Here is a 15,375-nt window from a genome sequence, read left to right as displayed (position 1 = left end):
ATCCGTCGAGCAGTGAAAAAGCTTTATCGGAGGTCATAATGCAAGCCATGGAATACTTTATTCCATTCGCTGACGTATCACTCGATGGCAGGGTTCCACGGTGGTATAACGCTGAGTGTGCCCAAGCCGAGGCGCATAAAGATACAGCGTTTGCAGCGTGGGCTGAAGCCCGTTCAAAAAAAGCTCCGGATATCACCGCCAAGAAGAGAGCTTTTAACTCAGCCGCCAAGTCCTACAAGAAGGTACTAAAAAGAGCTCGTTTTAGTCGCACCATACGTATCGGGGCAAAATTAGCTTCTTATCCACGTGGTAGTAAAGCTTTTTGGTCCCTTTCGAAGTCCATCGAAACGAATTTTTGCCGTCCTTCGCTGCCACCCCTTTTGAAACCTGACGGGTCTCTGGCTTTTACTGCAACAGATAAAGCTAACCTCTTAGGATCTCTGTTTGCAGCTAATTCACAGCTAGATTCAGGAAGTGCCTCACCACCAACCATACCTTTTTGTGACTCTGTCATGCCAGAGATACGCATTCGACAGTGTGAGGTTTTAAAAGTGCTCCGCAATCTGGATGTGAATAAAGCCAGTGGTCCAGACGGTATTCCAGCAGTGGTTCTTAAAACCTGTGCTCCCGAATTGTCTCCTATTCTAACACGTTTATACCGCCTCTCCCTTAAAACCACTCAGGTCCCGAAAGCTTGGAAGATTGCCAACGTGCAACCTGTTCCAAAAAAGGGTAGCCGTGCCGGCCCATCTAACTACAGACCAATTGCTATCACCTCTTTATTATGTAAAAGTCTGGAGCGTGTACTTAATAACAGACTTCTGGCATACCTAGAAAACAACGAACTCCTGTCAGACCGTCAGTACGGTTTTCGACGAAATCGGTCAACAGGGGATCTTTTAGTGTATGCCACGCACATCTGGGGTGAAGCCATGGATAAGCACGGTGAAGCGCTCGCCGTTTCACTCGATGTATCGAAAGCTTTTGACCGTGTCTGGCATGAAAGTCTTCTGCACAAGCTTCCAGCCTACGGGTTACCCATTAGTTTTTGCAACTGGATCGCTGATTTCTTGAGTGGACGATTTTTTCGGGTTGTCGTCGATGGGTCCTCGTCTGACCTAATGGCCATCAACGCTGGTGTCCCTCAGGGATCGGTTCTTTCCGCTACGCTCTTCCTGCTGCATATAAATGATCTGTTAAAACCCGGCATCTTTGGGTATGCAGATGACAGCACTGTGACGGTTAGATACATGTCCAGTCCACGAGCTAGTGGAGAAGAAACTCTTGTGCTCAGAGAGGCCTTGGTGGAACGCGTTAATCTGGCCTTAAGCGAGGTGTCCGATTGGGGTGACACTAATCTGGTACAGTTTAATGCTTCCAAAATCCAAGCGTGTTTGTTTTCCGCCAAACGGAGTCCGTTCCCCCTAACTCCGACTTTCCGAAATGTATCTGTGCCAATCACGAATAGTATTGAGCTCCTAGGTATCAGCATTTCGTCCAATCTAAACTTTGGACAATGCATCGAGTCCAAAGCTAAAACTGCTGGCAAAAAACTTGGCATCCTCAACAAAGTTAAGCGCTACTTCACGCCAGAACAGCTTCTAACCCTGTACCAAGCTCAGGTTCGGTCGTGCATGGAGTACTGCAGCCATTTATGGGATGGCTCTGCCAAGTACCAGCTCGATGCTTTGGATTCGGTGGATCGTCGTGCTAGGAGACTCATTGGCAACGACCTTGTAGTCAGTAGACTTCAAAGCCTTGAACACCGGCGCAAGGTTGCTTGTCTGGCTGTTTTCTACAAGATACATTTCGGAGAGTGTGCTCAGGAGCTATTCGATTTGGTCAAACCATCTCCTTTCTACCATCGAACTGCGAGGCACCGAAAGAATCTGCACCGTTACGTGGTTGAAATACCATCAACACGTACGAAGCGTTTTGCTTCTTCCTTTCTGATCCGCACCGCAAAGGCCTGGAATGCCCTCCCATCTTCCGTCTTCCCTGATACCTATAATCTGGGTACCTTCAAATCAAGAGTGAATAGGCATCTTCTAGGCAAGCGCGCTTCATCTTAGGCTGCATCATCATTTACCATCAGGTGTGATTGCAGTCAAGCACTTGTCTATATACTTTAAAAAAAAAAAAAAAAAAAAAAAAACGTGTTCCTCGCCTGCCCTGCGAAGTGTTACTCTATTTATGGGCGAAGGTTTTACACTTACTATCAGGTGGACCATCTGCTTGATCCGTCAGTTATAACAATAAAAAAAAAAAAGGCGATACACGTAATTCACCACAATATACAACGATGCTTATAATAAATAAACAATGTTAACATAAAATTATTACCTCCCGTTGGTCTTGAGTTATCGAGTGTTTACATAAAATATACGATTCATCTGTCATGCTTTATTGATAACTCATATATTTATTGCTCGCACTACTGAATAACCGCAAGCGTTTTTTGTGATTCAAGGAACTAACTGTCGTTTTTTCTCGCCACCGCAAACCACAACTTTCATAATACAAAACTGCGCAATAAATTATATTCTATTGCATCCTATTAAATTATCGGTTGCTTTAAATCGCCGCGTGTTAACTGTTGCGGTTTTGCGGTTACTGTAAGGTGCGGTAAAAATGCATTGTTGAGACTTAATTTTAGTTATATTCTTTCACCGAAAATATCATATGTATTTCATATTAATATTGCTATGTATGTAAAGTCGTACAACATTTTGTGTAACTAAAAATTACGTATCTTTAAATTTTAAATCCTACAGTACGATACCCAGTATTGTTCCAGGTTACAAAGTAACATATAATGCAAACTGTATATGTAGAAAATCAAACCGTCAAGAACATAAGTAACAAAAAACCAAACAAATTAAATACTTTCGAGACCTATCTTACCAAACTAGTACTAAAAAGGTATTTCTAGTTATTACAGCTAGTAAAAAAAGCTTTAACTACTAGCAAGGGTTCACAGCCAAGCTGGACTTGACGATATTTTGCTAAGAGAGCTTGCTAACAATACAGGACCCCAGCCAGGAATTGATTCGTTGAACATGCTAACTATACGTAAGCCCTTGACTGCAATCTCATCTGATGGTAGCGGGCTACCCTGTTAGGAATGTGGCAGCTAAATTATACCCATGCCCCTGATCGGTTTCTACGCGTCATCGTACCGGGACTCTGGATCGCTTAGCGGCACGTCTTGCGATTCATCATCATCATGTCAACCAATCGACGTCCACTGCTGGACATAGGTCTTTTGTAGGGAGTTCCACAATACACGGTCCTGGACCGCTTGCCTCCAGCGGCTCCCAGCGACTCGCCTGATGTCATCCGTCCGGAGATTCTTGACACCCCTGCCCCGCTGATACCATAACCGCTGCCAGAGCCAGGAATAGCGGGGCTGTCGAGGACTAGGGGCTGTGGCTTCCTTTTCTCCATCTCACAAAGATTTGACCGATAGTGACCAAGCTGGGCAGGCGGGTTGGTCATTGCAGGGCTAGACTTATCGCACCGGCGTCGCTGCTGCCCGACACCGGTCTGTGACATTTACTCAGTCTAGCCAAATTGAAGTGGTTATACCGCCACTTATCGGTCTTGCGATTGAAATTGTTTAATTGTTCAGTATTCCTACTCCATTTCTCAGCTGCTATGCAGCCCAAAGCAGCCCATATATCCCGAGAACATAGCTCAATTAAGTACTTTAGTTTCAATTCCTTGCAATAATCCCGCATGCATGGGTTTATCGTTCACGGTTAAGTGCGTCCCACTGATGTACCGAAGGATATAATCCCGTTATTGTATCCATCTGACAATTTAGATTAGATCTCTCACGAAGCCTGTGCGAGATCTATGTCCGCGCACTACGATATTTTACCGCGCATTAGACGCGCGTTTCAATGAATACAACTTTCTTAAAACCGTAAAGAAAGCTCTTTAAAAAATTTAAAAAACGTAAAACTGAGGTTACTTACTTCTAAACTTTGAAAAAAAATTATTAATCTTCAAAATGTGAGAATTAATTTGGTTTTTTGTAAAAGGACAAAATTATCATCAAATCACTTTCAAATTTTTTAATTTGTTACCATGCAAATTCTTTATTCTTTATCATAAGAGAACGAAAATTTATCTACTTCTCAACAAAATAAAGATAAATAATTTGGTTTAATTTTTCCTTTAAACATACTGAGTGCGTTGTGGTTTCTATAAATACTTTACTTATAAAACTTGGCAATGCTTTCAGAGGTGGTTAGGATTTGTTATCTACAATAAATTCTTAATTTATGATTTTTTTGTTGTGATTCCCACATCAAATACATAAAGTGTGAGCAACACTACAAGTCTCATATTAAACACTATGTAGGTATTCATAAAGGTTTAATGAACTTACGTTTCGAATGCCCCGAGCGAGTGACCTTGCGTTTATATAAATAAGGACTTTTTATGGGAATTTCCTAATCGATTTATTGTAGTAAAAACTATAATGTTTTATGTTATAAAACATAATTTTTAACTGCTCGCTAAATCCTTTATTAAAACATTGCTTACGTTCGAAAATTACCCTGAATATTGTACAGTATTAAAAAATCATATGTATTCTTTGTTCCGTTGCTGCATGACTTATATTGGACAGCGGGGTGCATAGTAAAAAGATTGAGTTCGAATATTTTATTCATACCCAAAGCTAGGTGCCGATTTACGGCACTAACATGCTAACCTAGGTGTTTTAATTAATTATGACCTAGGTAACTTTTCAACCGAAGATAAAGAAAGAATTTAGATAAACTTTTGTCTGTTGTAGGTTTTGGGATACAACCGTCGATTTTTGTACGGACATACGAAAAGCCTTTATCTTTTTATTGCAGTTCTAAAACCACATCTCCGATTGATTTCATGTTTAAACTTAGTAAGCACCTCAAGCAATCTCTAAGATTGAGTGCGGTTAAACTCAAACGTACAGATGGATAGACGGACGGACAGAAAGAAAGACAACATATTTTGGTTCCAATTTTTTCGGAACCCTTAAAGGAACAAACCAGCAACCAAATCATAGAAGCTTCCATATAACGCTTTATTACCTTCGCTATAGTCTACGGATTTACGGCCTAAGATTTGCCCTCGCACTAAATATAAAGTATCATTTTATAGTCATTAAAAGGCAATTAGATTATAGAAATACCTAAACAACACGTGCGCATTTAAGATACGGGGATTTCTTAATGACTTCAAAGATGATTCAACGATATTACAAAATTAGATTTTTTTAATTAAGATTTTCGTCAATTTTTAAAGGTCAATGTTTATTTCAATTTGGTGCATTTTATGACATCACTTTTAAGTCCAATTTCTTAATTTTCTGAAATAAGTATTGCTTCTATACCTTATGTCTCAACCAACATCCGTTGTAAGATGTTGTTACAATCTTAAGGTCTGTTTTACAATAGTTTTGTGTATTTCTTTTTGTTGTAATTTATTATAAAAACTTATACTAGGTTGTAAATTTGCCTGGCGGCTGCTGCAGATAGGCCTGCTAGAATTCATGACCGATCTACTAATAACTAACATTATTTTCAAATGAAGATGATTTCATGATTTTTTAAATATTATTTTGTTTCAGTCGCTATTATAATTCAGATGTAGTTAACAAAAAAATAAGTGTGAATTCTGTATCTGTGTATGACATGGTAACATATAAACCATGAAACCAATTTTGAAGTTTAGCATTTGCCCGGAACCTGCTGGAGATAGGCTTAGGCGACCCCGGTTTATTTTATTAAATGAGAAATCAAAAATTCATTGCCGACTACGACGCGGGTAATATGTTTAGTTCGAACAAACAAAATCAGTTTCGCAATAATGTTAGAAAGGGTGTGTAAGCTTTGGATTGTTAACGAAGATGATGAAGTAATCTACAAAACCACAGTCACAAACCATAGACGCATTTATTGTCTATGTTCTAGTCACAAACCATAAACGCATATATTGTCTATGTTCTGTTTTGGTTAAAAACTACTGGCTTCTACACTCACCTGAACCATCTTGTCAGCAGTCTGCTCTTCATATCAATGGTACCTTTTCTCTCTAACTCCTGAAGAAGGTTGTGCGCGTTCAGAAATCCGCTGAGGTACAGAAAGCTGTCCGTGTAAACTATTGCTGAACGGCCGATGACTGCCCATGGCATCCCGAATACCTGAGGATTATTAAACTCTTTACACCACTCATAAAAGGTTCAAATGGTGTACGGTGATGGTTTTGAAGCCTAACAATATACGTGTTTTTAATTTGAAGCATACCGACGCATTTTTACGATGGTATAAAGGCTTAAGAGGGTCAAGGTGGTTTAAAACAGCAGTAATAGCCGGAAATATGAGTACCTTTTATTACTAACTACAGTGAGTGTTTGAGATGGAGGTGTGACTTTAGTTCCGGCTTGATTTGCGTGTGCTTTTAAGAGGTATTTAGTTATGCGATAATTATTGAGTTGATGTTATAGGTTGGAATCTCTTTACGTTCGTTTGGACTTAGGTACTAGGTACAGCGTAAATTGATGGAACTCTTCGGGTGGAAGATTTTGTGGGACTGTATTTAACAATAAATATATTAATGCGAAGCGGTGATAGCCTTGGGTAAGGCTTTGGCTTACCCTTTCGTGGAGACCGAGTTCGAGCTCAGGCACGCACTAGTGACTTTTTGGAGTTATGTGCGTTTTTATTTAAGCAATTTAAATGAGACCCGTGCCCAGTAGTGGGCTGGTAATGGGGTGATGATGATGATAATATTAATAAACCTTCATCGCCATACACTATTGCGAGTACAATTATCTATTCATGAAACAATGCCTTGAAAATATAGACAATGGTTTCAAATTAAGTCTCATGCAGTGCGCTGGATTTCAGTCTTCTCCAGTATTCATTGGACAGAAAACCAAGTCGCAAGTTGCTTTATTCTTTGAAATATGTTTAAATGTTTTCTTAACTAATTAATTTATTTAATTTTTTCGGTTTCTTTGGGAGAGGGAGATGAAAGTGTTTGAAGATTTTACACCATAACTCCGACAAATTATAAGCGATTTAAATCATTATTTTTGTACTATAGAGGTTATAATATGTCTTTAATTTTGCCCAAACTTTGTGTAGATCTGAATGTGGTTGGAGATAGAGGACAGAACTCCTCAGCGGACAGCAGCAAACCCCTCATTTAAGGCTTAGCGATACTGAATACTTTAATTTTTTTTAGAACTACAACTAAATGTAATGCCACATCAAAAAACAAAATCAAACGCAGACGAAGTCGCGGGCAACAACTAGTGAAGTTATATTACGCCCGAGGGTAGTAATAAATCTAATTCAAAATCTTCAGATGTCAGTTTAAATTTAGTATCCTCAACTACAGAGAGAAGTAGGAAAAGGATAACACAATTATATTCAGTCTGCAATTCGAAGATTTTGGTATAGATTTTTTTTTTTAATAATTGCGGACGTTAGCGCATCCGTTATACGTCTATGGACACTATCGGATTCATAGGTAGTTTGCAAAGTTGAGAGCAACTTTTACGTTGGGAGAAATATATCGTGCCATGGGAATTACATACCTCAGAGTAGCTAGTCTTGTTCACATAAGGATTGTGAGCCATCGCCATGGATTTATGCGCAACGAGCAGAGCAAAAGCATTTAGTCCCCGGAACGCGTCAACTCCTTGAACTCTGCTCGGGGAGTCTGTCAAGTCGAATACTTTTCTCAAATTGCGTTTCAAAGAAAACGCGTTGAGAAGTTTCTCGAAGTTTGTTCCGCCTTCCTTTCCGTCGTCTAGCATTGTCCCCAAACTCAACAATAGGATAATTGCTAAAAAAAAAGTGCTGAAACAGAAATAACGGACTTAAAAAAAGCATTCGACGACCTCCCTGGCGCAACGGTGAGCGCTGTGAATTTAAGTAGGAGGTCCCGGGTTTGATTCCCCGTAATTTGGTAATTTCATCATCATCGTCATCATCATCAAATCAACTGAACCGTCCACTGCTGGACATGGGTCTTTTGTAGGGCGTTCCAAACTCCACGATTCTGGGCTGCTTGTATCCAGCGCCTCCCCTCGACTCATTTGATATCGTTTGTCCACCTGGTTGGGAGCAGACCAACGCTGCGCTTACTGGTGCAGGGTTGCCACTCCAATTACTTGGAACCCCAACGTTCATCGGTTCTCCGAGCTATGTGCCCCGCCCATTCCCACTTTAGCTTCACGACTCGTTGAGCTATGTCGGTAACTCTAGTTCTTCTAAGCTTCTCCTCGTTTCTTGTTTGATCACGTAGAGATACTCCTAACATAGCTCTTTCCATCGCCCGCTGAGTGACTCTGAGCCTTCTTAATTAAGGAAGTTATAATTTCTTAATTTTCTCTGATCTGATCTGGTGGACGGCTTTCGCCCTAGCTAGTTACCACTCTACCGACACAGACGTGCCGCGAAGTGATTTAGTGTTCCGATGCGGATTAGGGGTATGACTACCATACGCCCTAACAGGTTAGACCGCTGCCAACTTAGACTGCATCATCACTAACTAACAGGTGAGATTGCAGTTAAGGATAACTTGTAGTGAAACAAAAAAAAATCTCGGTCACAATAGCATTGATAAATTTATTTTGCAAATAAATGCGCAAAAATCTTAAGTCAAATGATAAACAATTTTTTTTCCGCGAACATATTTTTTGCAGTATGGCGGATATGCCCAGATTTTTTGATTAAATATTCAGAACAACATGTCAATGAAATAACTATATATGTATAACTATGAAAGTTAGTATGTTTGAATGTTCGTTCCTCTATTACGCCACAATGATTGGACCGATTTTGAATCCACCAACCCGCACTTCGCCAGTACTTACATTGACAACGTTTTTCCAAAAGAATATGGTCTTTTCACGTCCTTGATGGTGCACATAGTGTTTTGAACTCTCACAGAGATACCCAGATCTGACAGTTTATATGACAGCTCGTCTTCCAAATCGAAGCTGCTGCATGTACTTGGTATACATACCCCCCACAGAATACTGGAATACCTCGGAAGTCGATGGCCCATCTGGAAAGATATAGCCTATTTAATAAGTTTTTATTCGTGAAGGAACAAAATGTATGGTACAAAGATAGCCGCGCTAAGACTCTTGTACATATTTCCAACCGATTTTTGTCATTAATCGTAGCCTAGTATCATCCTATCGACCCATTAACGGCCCACAGAGCACGGGTCTCCTTCCACAATGAAAAGGGGTTAAGACGTAGTTCACCACGCTGGCCCAGTGCGGATTGGTGGACTTCAGACGCCTTTGAGAACATTACGTAGAACTCTCAGGCATGCAGTATCGTGCATAGAGGGTATGCACAGGGCACGCAGGTCACGTAAAATGAAGAAAATCTCCAAAACGAGTTATAAAAACTTAAGGGTAGGCTTTTTATAACTTTTACCATGCCTATTTTATCTTTATTATATACTAGATGTGCCCTGCGGCTTCGCCCGCGTTATTTTGGGAGGCAGCGTTCTGCTACATAGTCTACACCTATAGTAATAAATGAGATTTTGAGATTTTTTCTTACATAATTTTTTTTTCAATGAAACCTATACTATATTATTTCTAATACCTCCAAGAATATGTATCAAAAGTTTCATGAAAATCGATTTAGTAGTTTTCGCGTGAAAGGGTAACAAACAAACTTACATTCACATTTATAATATTAGTAGGGATTTTATATCATCGGCTCGCTTAGTGGAAACCCTGTACATATCCTCTATGCACGCCACTGCATGCCTGAGAGTTCTACGTAATGTTCTCAAAGGCATCTGTAGTCCACCAATCCGCACTGGGTCAGCGTTTTCCTTCACCGTTGGCCTACTATAGTTAAGATTTAAGTTAAGGTTCCGATATTCAATCGGTTAAGTAGTGAAACCGTTTAATTCAATGTCGCTTAGCATTCATCATTTCAGCCTGCGGACGTCCAATACTGAACATAGACCTTTATCAAGAAGCGCCTTCACGTCAGTGGCGTACATAGACCCTTATGCACCGGGTATGCAGATGAAATAAAATGATGAAATCTCTAGTACGAGTTTTAAAAAACGTAAGGAGAAAAAAACGTAAAACGTAACTTGTCATTTTAAGAGTGATAACAAGCCTACCCTAAAGTATTTATTACTCGTACTGGAGATTATCTTCATTTTTGCTGAGTTTCTTGCCGGCTTCTTCTCGGGAGAATCTGCCTTCCGAACTGGTGGTAGCGTCACTACAAACAGACAGACTTGACGTTTCAAAAGTGCTTATATTAGGCCTACTTGAAATAAATGAATTTTGAATTTTGATTTTATATCATCTGCATACTCTGTGTATACCCTCTATGCACGCCACTGCATCATACCCGGTCCTCCGCCTTCCTCATTCGTGCTGCAGGGCGTCCCACATTACGATTGCTTTTTCGGGGTCTCCACTCTAGGACTGCGGCTGACAAAAGCGACAGATGTTTTTTTTTATCGTGGTATAAACCACCAATTTATGTTTAGAAATATTAATAGTAAATTTATGTATTCATGTTCTTTAAAAATCGTTCAATAACTTAGCTGGAAAAACAAAGAGCTATATTTGACAGGTTATTTACTCTGAGATACCGGTAAATTAAAACTTTCCTATCCCACATAGTTTAATTGGAGTATAAGTCAAATAAGATTTTTCAAAAAAAACTTGTTTCTATCTTTTCAGTTCTTCAATGAATTTAATAAAGATATCAGATATCGCAGACGGGTTTATTTTATTTTATTGAAGATTATTCGATAGTAGGTTCAAAACTTCGACTTCGCACACCCGTAATTAACATCTCCTTTGTGCTTTGTAGTACAAATTAGGATGGAGTGGGAATTGCATTCAGTGCAAGCCTTCCAGTAAACAGCTGCACTCAGTCCCCCGCTTCGGTCAAGGGCCATTGTATTACACAATAAGAATTGTAATTGAAATAAAGTCAGGGACCAAATAAGCTGACAATGTGGACGGTTGAGCTCCTCCACGGAATATTAACGAATGGTCGGACCTTGGAATTTGCGTGATCAAGATCCAGATGATACAAGTTTGAGCACGGCTCTCGTTTTATGCGGCTTATATTTATTTATTTGCTGACACAAAAGTTATACCTATCCTTTATAACAAACATAACGTTGGTCTGGTGGTTAGCATGTTCAACTACGGTTCACGAGGTCCTCAGTTCTTAATTGCGGGCTTGACCTAAAATTCGCTTAAATATTGCCATTCACGGAATTAAGAAAATACAGAATCCTCATTCAGTCTGTGTCCAAAAACAGAGAAAACGCAAACGAAACGAAAAAGGTCAAAAACTTTTTTTTTTTTGAGGGACACTGGAGGTAAAATAATTACTGCCAACTGCTAAATGAAGTGACTAACCGCATGTTTTAGAAACACTACCAAAGTAGTGGTTTTTTGATGCTTCAATATTAGTCGTGTACACGGTTTCTGTATGTTCTTAATTCGGTGGTGCCATAATTAATGTTACTAGCTTACCCGTGCAACTTCGTCTGCACCAAATAGGTTATATTACCGGAAGACACAAATAAAATGACATTTTCTAAAAATGAATCCTAGCCAGATCGATTTATCGCCCCCGAAACCCCCTGTATAATAATTATAATTAATAAAATAATAATAATATGAAATAATTATAATTGAAAATATATGATAATTTCATGAAAATCGTTAAAGCATATTCCGGGATTCCATTTATATATATACAAAAATTGCTCGTTTAAAGATATGAGATATGTACACGCTATTAAAATTCTGCCTGCGCCTTTTTAAAGATCCGCATCCTAACCAACGAGAATATTACTAATACGACATTCTGCCAGTGGCCTGTATCTCATGCATAATAAAGCTGGCAGAGAGTTAAAATTTCAACAAACAAAAATATAACCAAGTTGAAAATTTTCAATACAGAAAATCTGAATCTGAATTTTTTTTTCTGGTCTCGTCTGGTGGAAGGCTCTGGCCTTACCAACAAGCGATTCATCTTTAGTCGTCACCATGTGGTGCGAAGTTTTAATCGTAATCATGACATAACAAAAGATTCTCTTCTGTTTAAAAAACTCGATAATAATATTTCACCTTAACTAAAGAATTAAACGCTCATTATGACAAAGCGTATTTGAGTGGAAGCAGCTTCAAATGATACTAGGATATGACCAACTCGAATTAATCAAAAATGGAACTGTAGTGATATAATTCTAACAGTTTTAGTGTAGTATTCAATTGCGTATCAATGAAGCAGTGATAGCCTTGAGGTTATGGCTTCGGTCCTCTTTCGGGGGGACAGAGTTCCGTCCCCGGCATGCACCTCTACTTTTCGGAGTTATGTGTGTTTTCAATTTAAGCATTTAAATATCAGTTGCTTCAACGGTGGAGGATAACATCGCTAGCTACCAGTGTGCCTGAGAATTCTTCATAACGTCCTTAAAGATTCGTGCAAAGAGTTTTTGACCAGGGTATGCATTAAAAAGCAACAATATTGCTTTTTATTTATTTGACAGCCGATTGGCGCAGTTTGCAGCAACCCTGCTTTCTGAGCCGAGGGCCGTGGGTTCGATTCCCACAACTGGAAAATGTTTGTGTGATTAGCATGAATGTTTGTCAGTGTCTGGGTGTTTATATGTATTATAAGTATTTATGTATATTATTCATAAAAATATTCATCAGTCATCTTAGTACCCATAACACAAGCTACGCTTACTTTGGGGCTAGATGGCGGTGTGTGTATTGTCGTAGTATATTTATTTATTATTTATTTATTTAATATGAAACAACGAAAAAAAGCACTACGGGTTTACAAGGTTTTTTGGTGAAGCAATGTTTTATTACACTTGTGAAATATACACACCGCTACTGCTTAGTCAAGAATCGATATCTTAGTTTGATTCTATTGTTTCCAAAACCCTGATAGACTCTGAAGCGTAGTATGCAGTGGTTTTATGCATGTATGCAGTGCACGCCACTGAGCCAACCTATCCGCATTTGGGTAGCGTGAAACAGCCTTGTAGTGTGTTGTAAAGGGTTGATATGATGATGATGATTAAATTGTGACAAATTCATCTTTGAAGTTATGTTTTTAGCTGAAATATCGAGATATTTAAATTTATACTAATACTATCTGTTGCCCGCGACTTCGTCTTCGTTTGATTTTGTTTTTTGATGTGGCATTCAATTTAGTTGTAGTTCTAAAAAAAATTCAAGTATTCAGTATCGCTAAGCCTTAAATGAGGGGTTTGCTGCTTTCCGCTGAGGAGTTCTGTCCTCTATCTCCAACCACATTCAGATCTACGCAAAGTTTGGGCAAAATTAAACACATATTATAACGTCTATAGTACAAAAATTATTATTTAAATCGGTTATAATTTGTCGGAGTTATGGAGTAAAGTCTTCAAACACTTTCATCCCCCTCTCCCAAAGGAACCGAGCTTAATGTCGGGATAAAAAGTATCCTATATTACTACTAACACTTCCAAGAATATGTGTACAAAGTTTCATGAGGATCGGTTTAGTAGTTTTTACGTGAAAGCGTAACAAACAAACTTACATTGACATTTATAATATTAGTATGGATAGGGAAGTAGGGATTTTTAGTTTTATTTTTGCAATAATTAAGTTGTTATTTTAATGATGACATGCTATCGATATATTTCTATTGTATTCTGTTTTATTTACATTTGATATAAGCCTGTAATGTATATTGTTTAATTTTGTAAATTTTATACGTATCGAATATTGGCTTTGTCTGTATATGGGGACATTTAACAATTTATTATTGTTAAATGTCCCCATTCCCAAAGTTTTCAAAATCCTCGGCAGGGGAAATTGGGAATTTATAATATCAGAATTTTCTCTGGTCTCGTCTGGTGAGTGGCTTTGGCCGTACCGACAATTGATCTAGGGTTCCGGTACGATGCCGTGTTGAAGCGGATTAGGGGTATTGGTTTACGACTACGATACGACTTCCTAACCGGTTAAGGTTAGCCCACTTCCATCATCTTACCTAGTGAGATTGCAGTTAAGAGCTCACTAGTTGTTTCATAGAACAAAAAACTCTTGCATTAAGAAGACAATGACCGCTTGTAACTATACCTACTAGGTAATGGTATAATCTCAGTCGATAAAATCTCATCCACATCTCGTCCGCGGAAGACTTATGTTCATTAGCATACAATTCCAAGACATGCTAAAACAACTAATGATGTACATTACAGATTAAGCATTTGTGAGTTGAATATAATTATTTAGTTCATGTACAACGTGGGGATAACCTGGTGGCCAGAGCCTTGGGGGGACAGAGTTCGATGCCCGGCATTCAACTTTTACTTTTCAGAAATATCTGCGTTTTAAATTTTAGCAAATAAAATATCACTGCTCTCTCTCTCTCTTCTTGAGCTGTGTTTAACGTATTGGTTACCAGGAAGAGATCGCTATGTAGCGATAAGGCCGCCAAATTGTATACTTTTTGTTAAATTTTTATTTATAATCGTCGATTTGAGATTTGGTAACTATGAGGCATGTTTGAAATATCGTGGAGCAAATGCTCAAGTATTGGTGACAACCGTCAAACAAAGGAAGGTTACGTTTTTCGGTCACCTATAGACCCTTGAAGGCAGAATTATAGGGAAAGTGTTTTGGAGACAGAGGAAGAAGTGGATTGACTATATGAGAGAGTGGACCAGAAATACCTATTTGGAATTCAAGAAGATACCAGTAACGTAGGATTTTTCACCGACTGATCTCACAACTCAATTTGAAGAGCAGCTCAATGGGCTGATAACGATAATGGTGATAATGTAATTTTTTCCTTTCCTCGCATTTTCATTCCCAAGAAAATACCTATGTGAAAATATATGTTCGGTGTCCGTTTTTTTCCTCAAAGTACTCATAGCTCCAGCTTTTAACCAGCGAGCTCAGTTATCACCATCATCTCTTGGCGGCTGATTGGCAGTGACCCTGCTTTGCGAGTGCCAGGCCGTGGGTTCGATTTTCACCACCGGGAAATTTTTGTGTAATAAACATGAATGTTTTCTGTGTCTGGGTGTTAATCTGTATATTATAAGTATTTATGTATATCCCTATCCCTATCCCTTTTAATATTATATTTGTCAATGTAACTTTGTTTGTTACGCTTTCACGCAATAACTACTTAACCGATCCTCATGAAACTTTGTACACATATTATTGGAAGTGTTAGAAGTAATATAGGATACTTTTTATCTTGACATAAAGCTCGGTTCTTTTGGCAGAGGGGATGAGTGTTTGACTATTTTACACCATAACTCCGACAAATTATAACCGATTTG

General features: G+C 38.8%; 1 protein-coding gene across 1 annotated transcript in view; it reads right to left on the bottom strand.

The window, feature by feature from the left end:
- The window catches only part of LOC120623775 (nose resistant to fluoxetine protein 6-like), a 51,928-nt gene that overhangs the window by 18,776 nt on the left and 17,777 nt on the right, over nucleotides 1-15,375 (bottom strand). The window contains exons 3-5 of the mRNA XM_039889999.1: nucleotides 8,882-9,075; nucleotides 7,598-7,862; nucleotides 6,036-6,196 (exon numbers count right to left, since the gene is read on the bottom strand). Of these exons, the coding sequence (XP_039745933.1) occupies nucleotides 6,036-6,196; nucleotides 7,598-7,862; nucleotides 8,882-9,075 (620 nt within the window). The remainder of the gene's footprint in view (nucleotides 1-6,035; nucleotides 6,197-7,597; nucleotides 7,863-8,881; nucleotides 9,076-15,375) is intronic.

The sequence above is a fragment of the Pararge aegeria genome, chromosome 5 (genome assembly GCF_905163445.1).
Source record: "Pararge aegeria chromosome 5, ilParAegt1.1, whole genome shotgun sequence".
Lineage (NCBI taxonomy): Eukaryota > Metazoa > Arthropoda > Insecta > Lepidoptera > Nymphalidae > Pararge > Pararge aegeria.
This window is presented reverse-complemented; position numbering and strand designations above follow the sequence as displayed.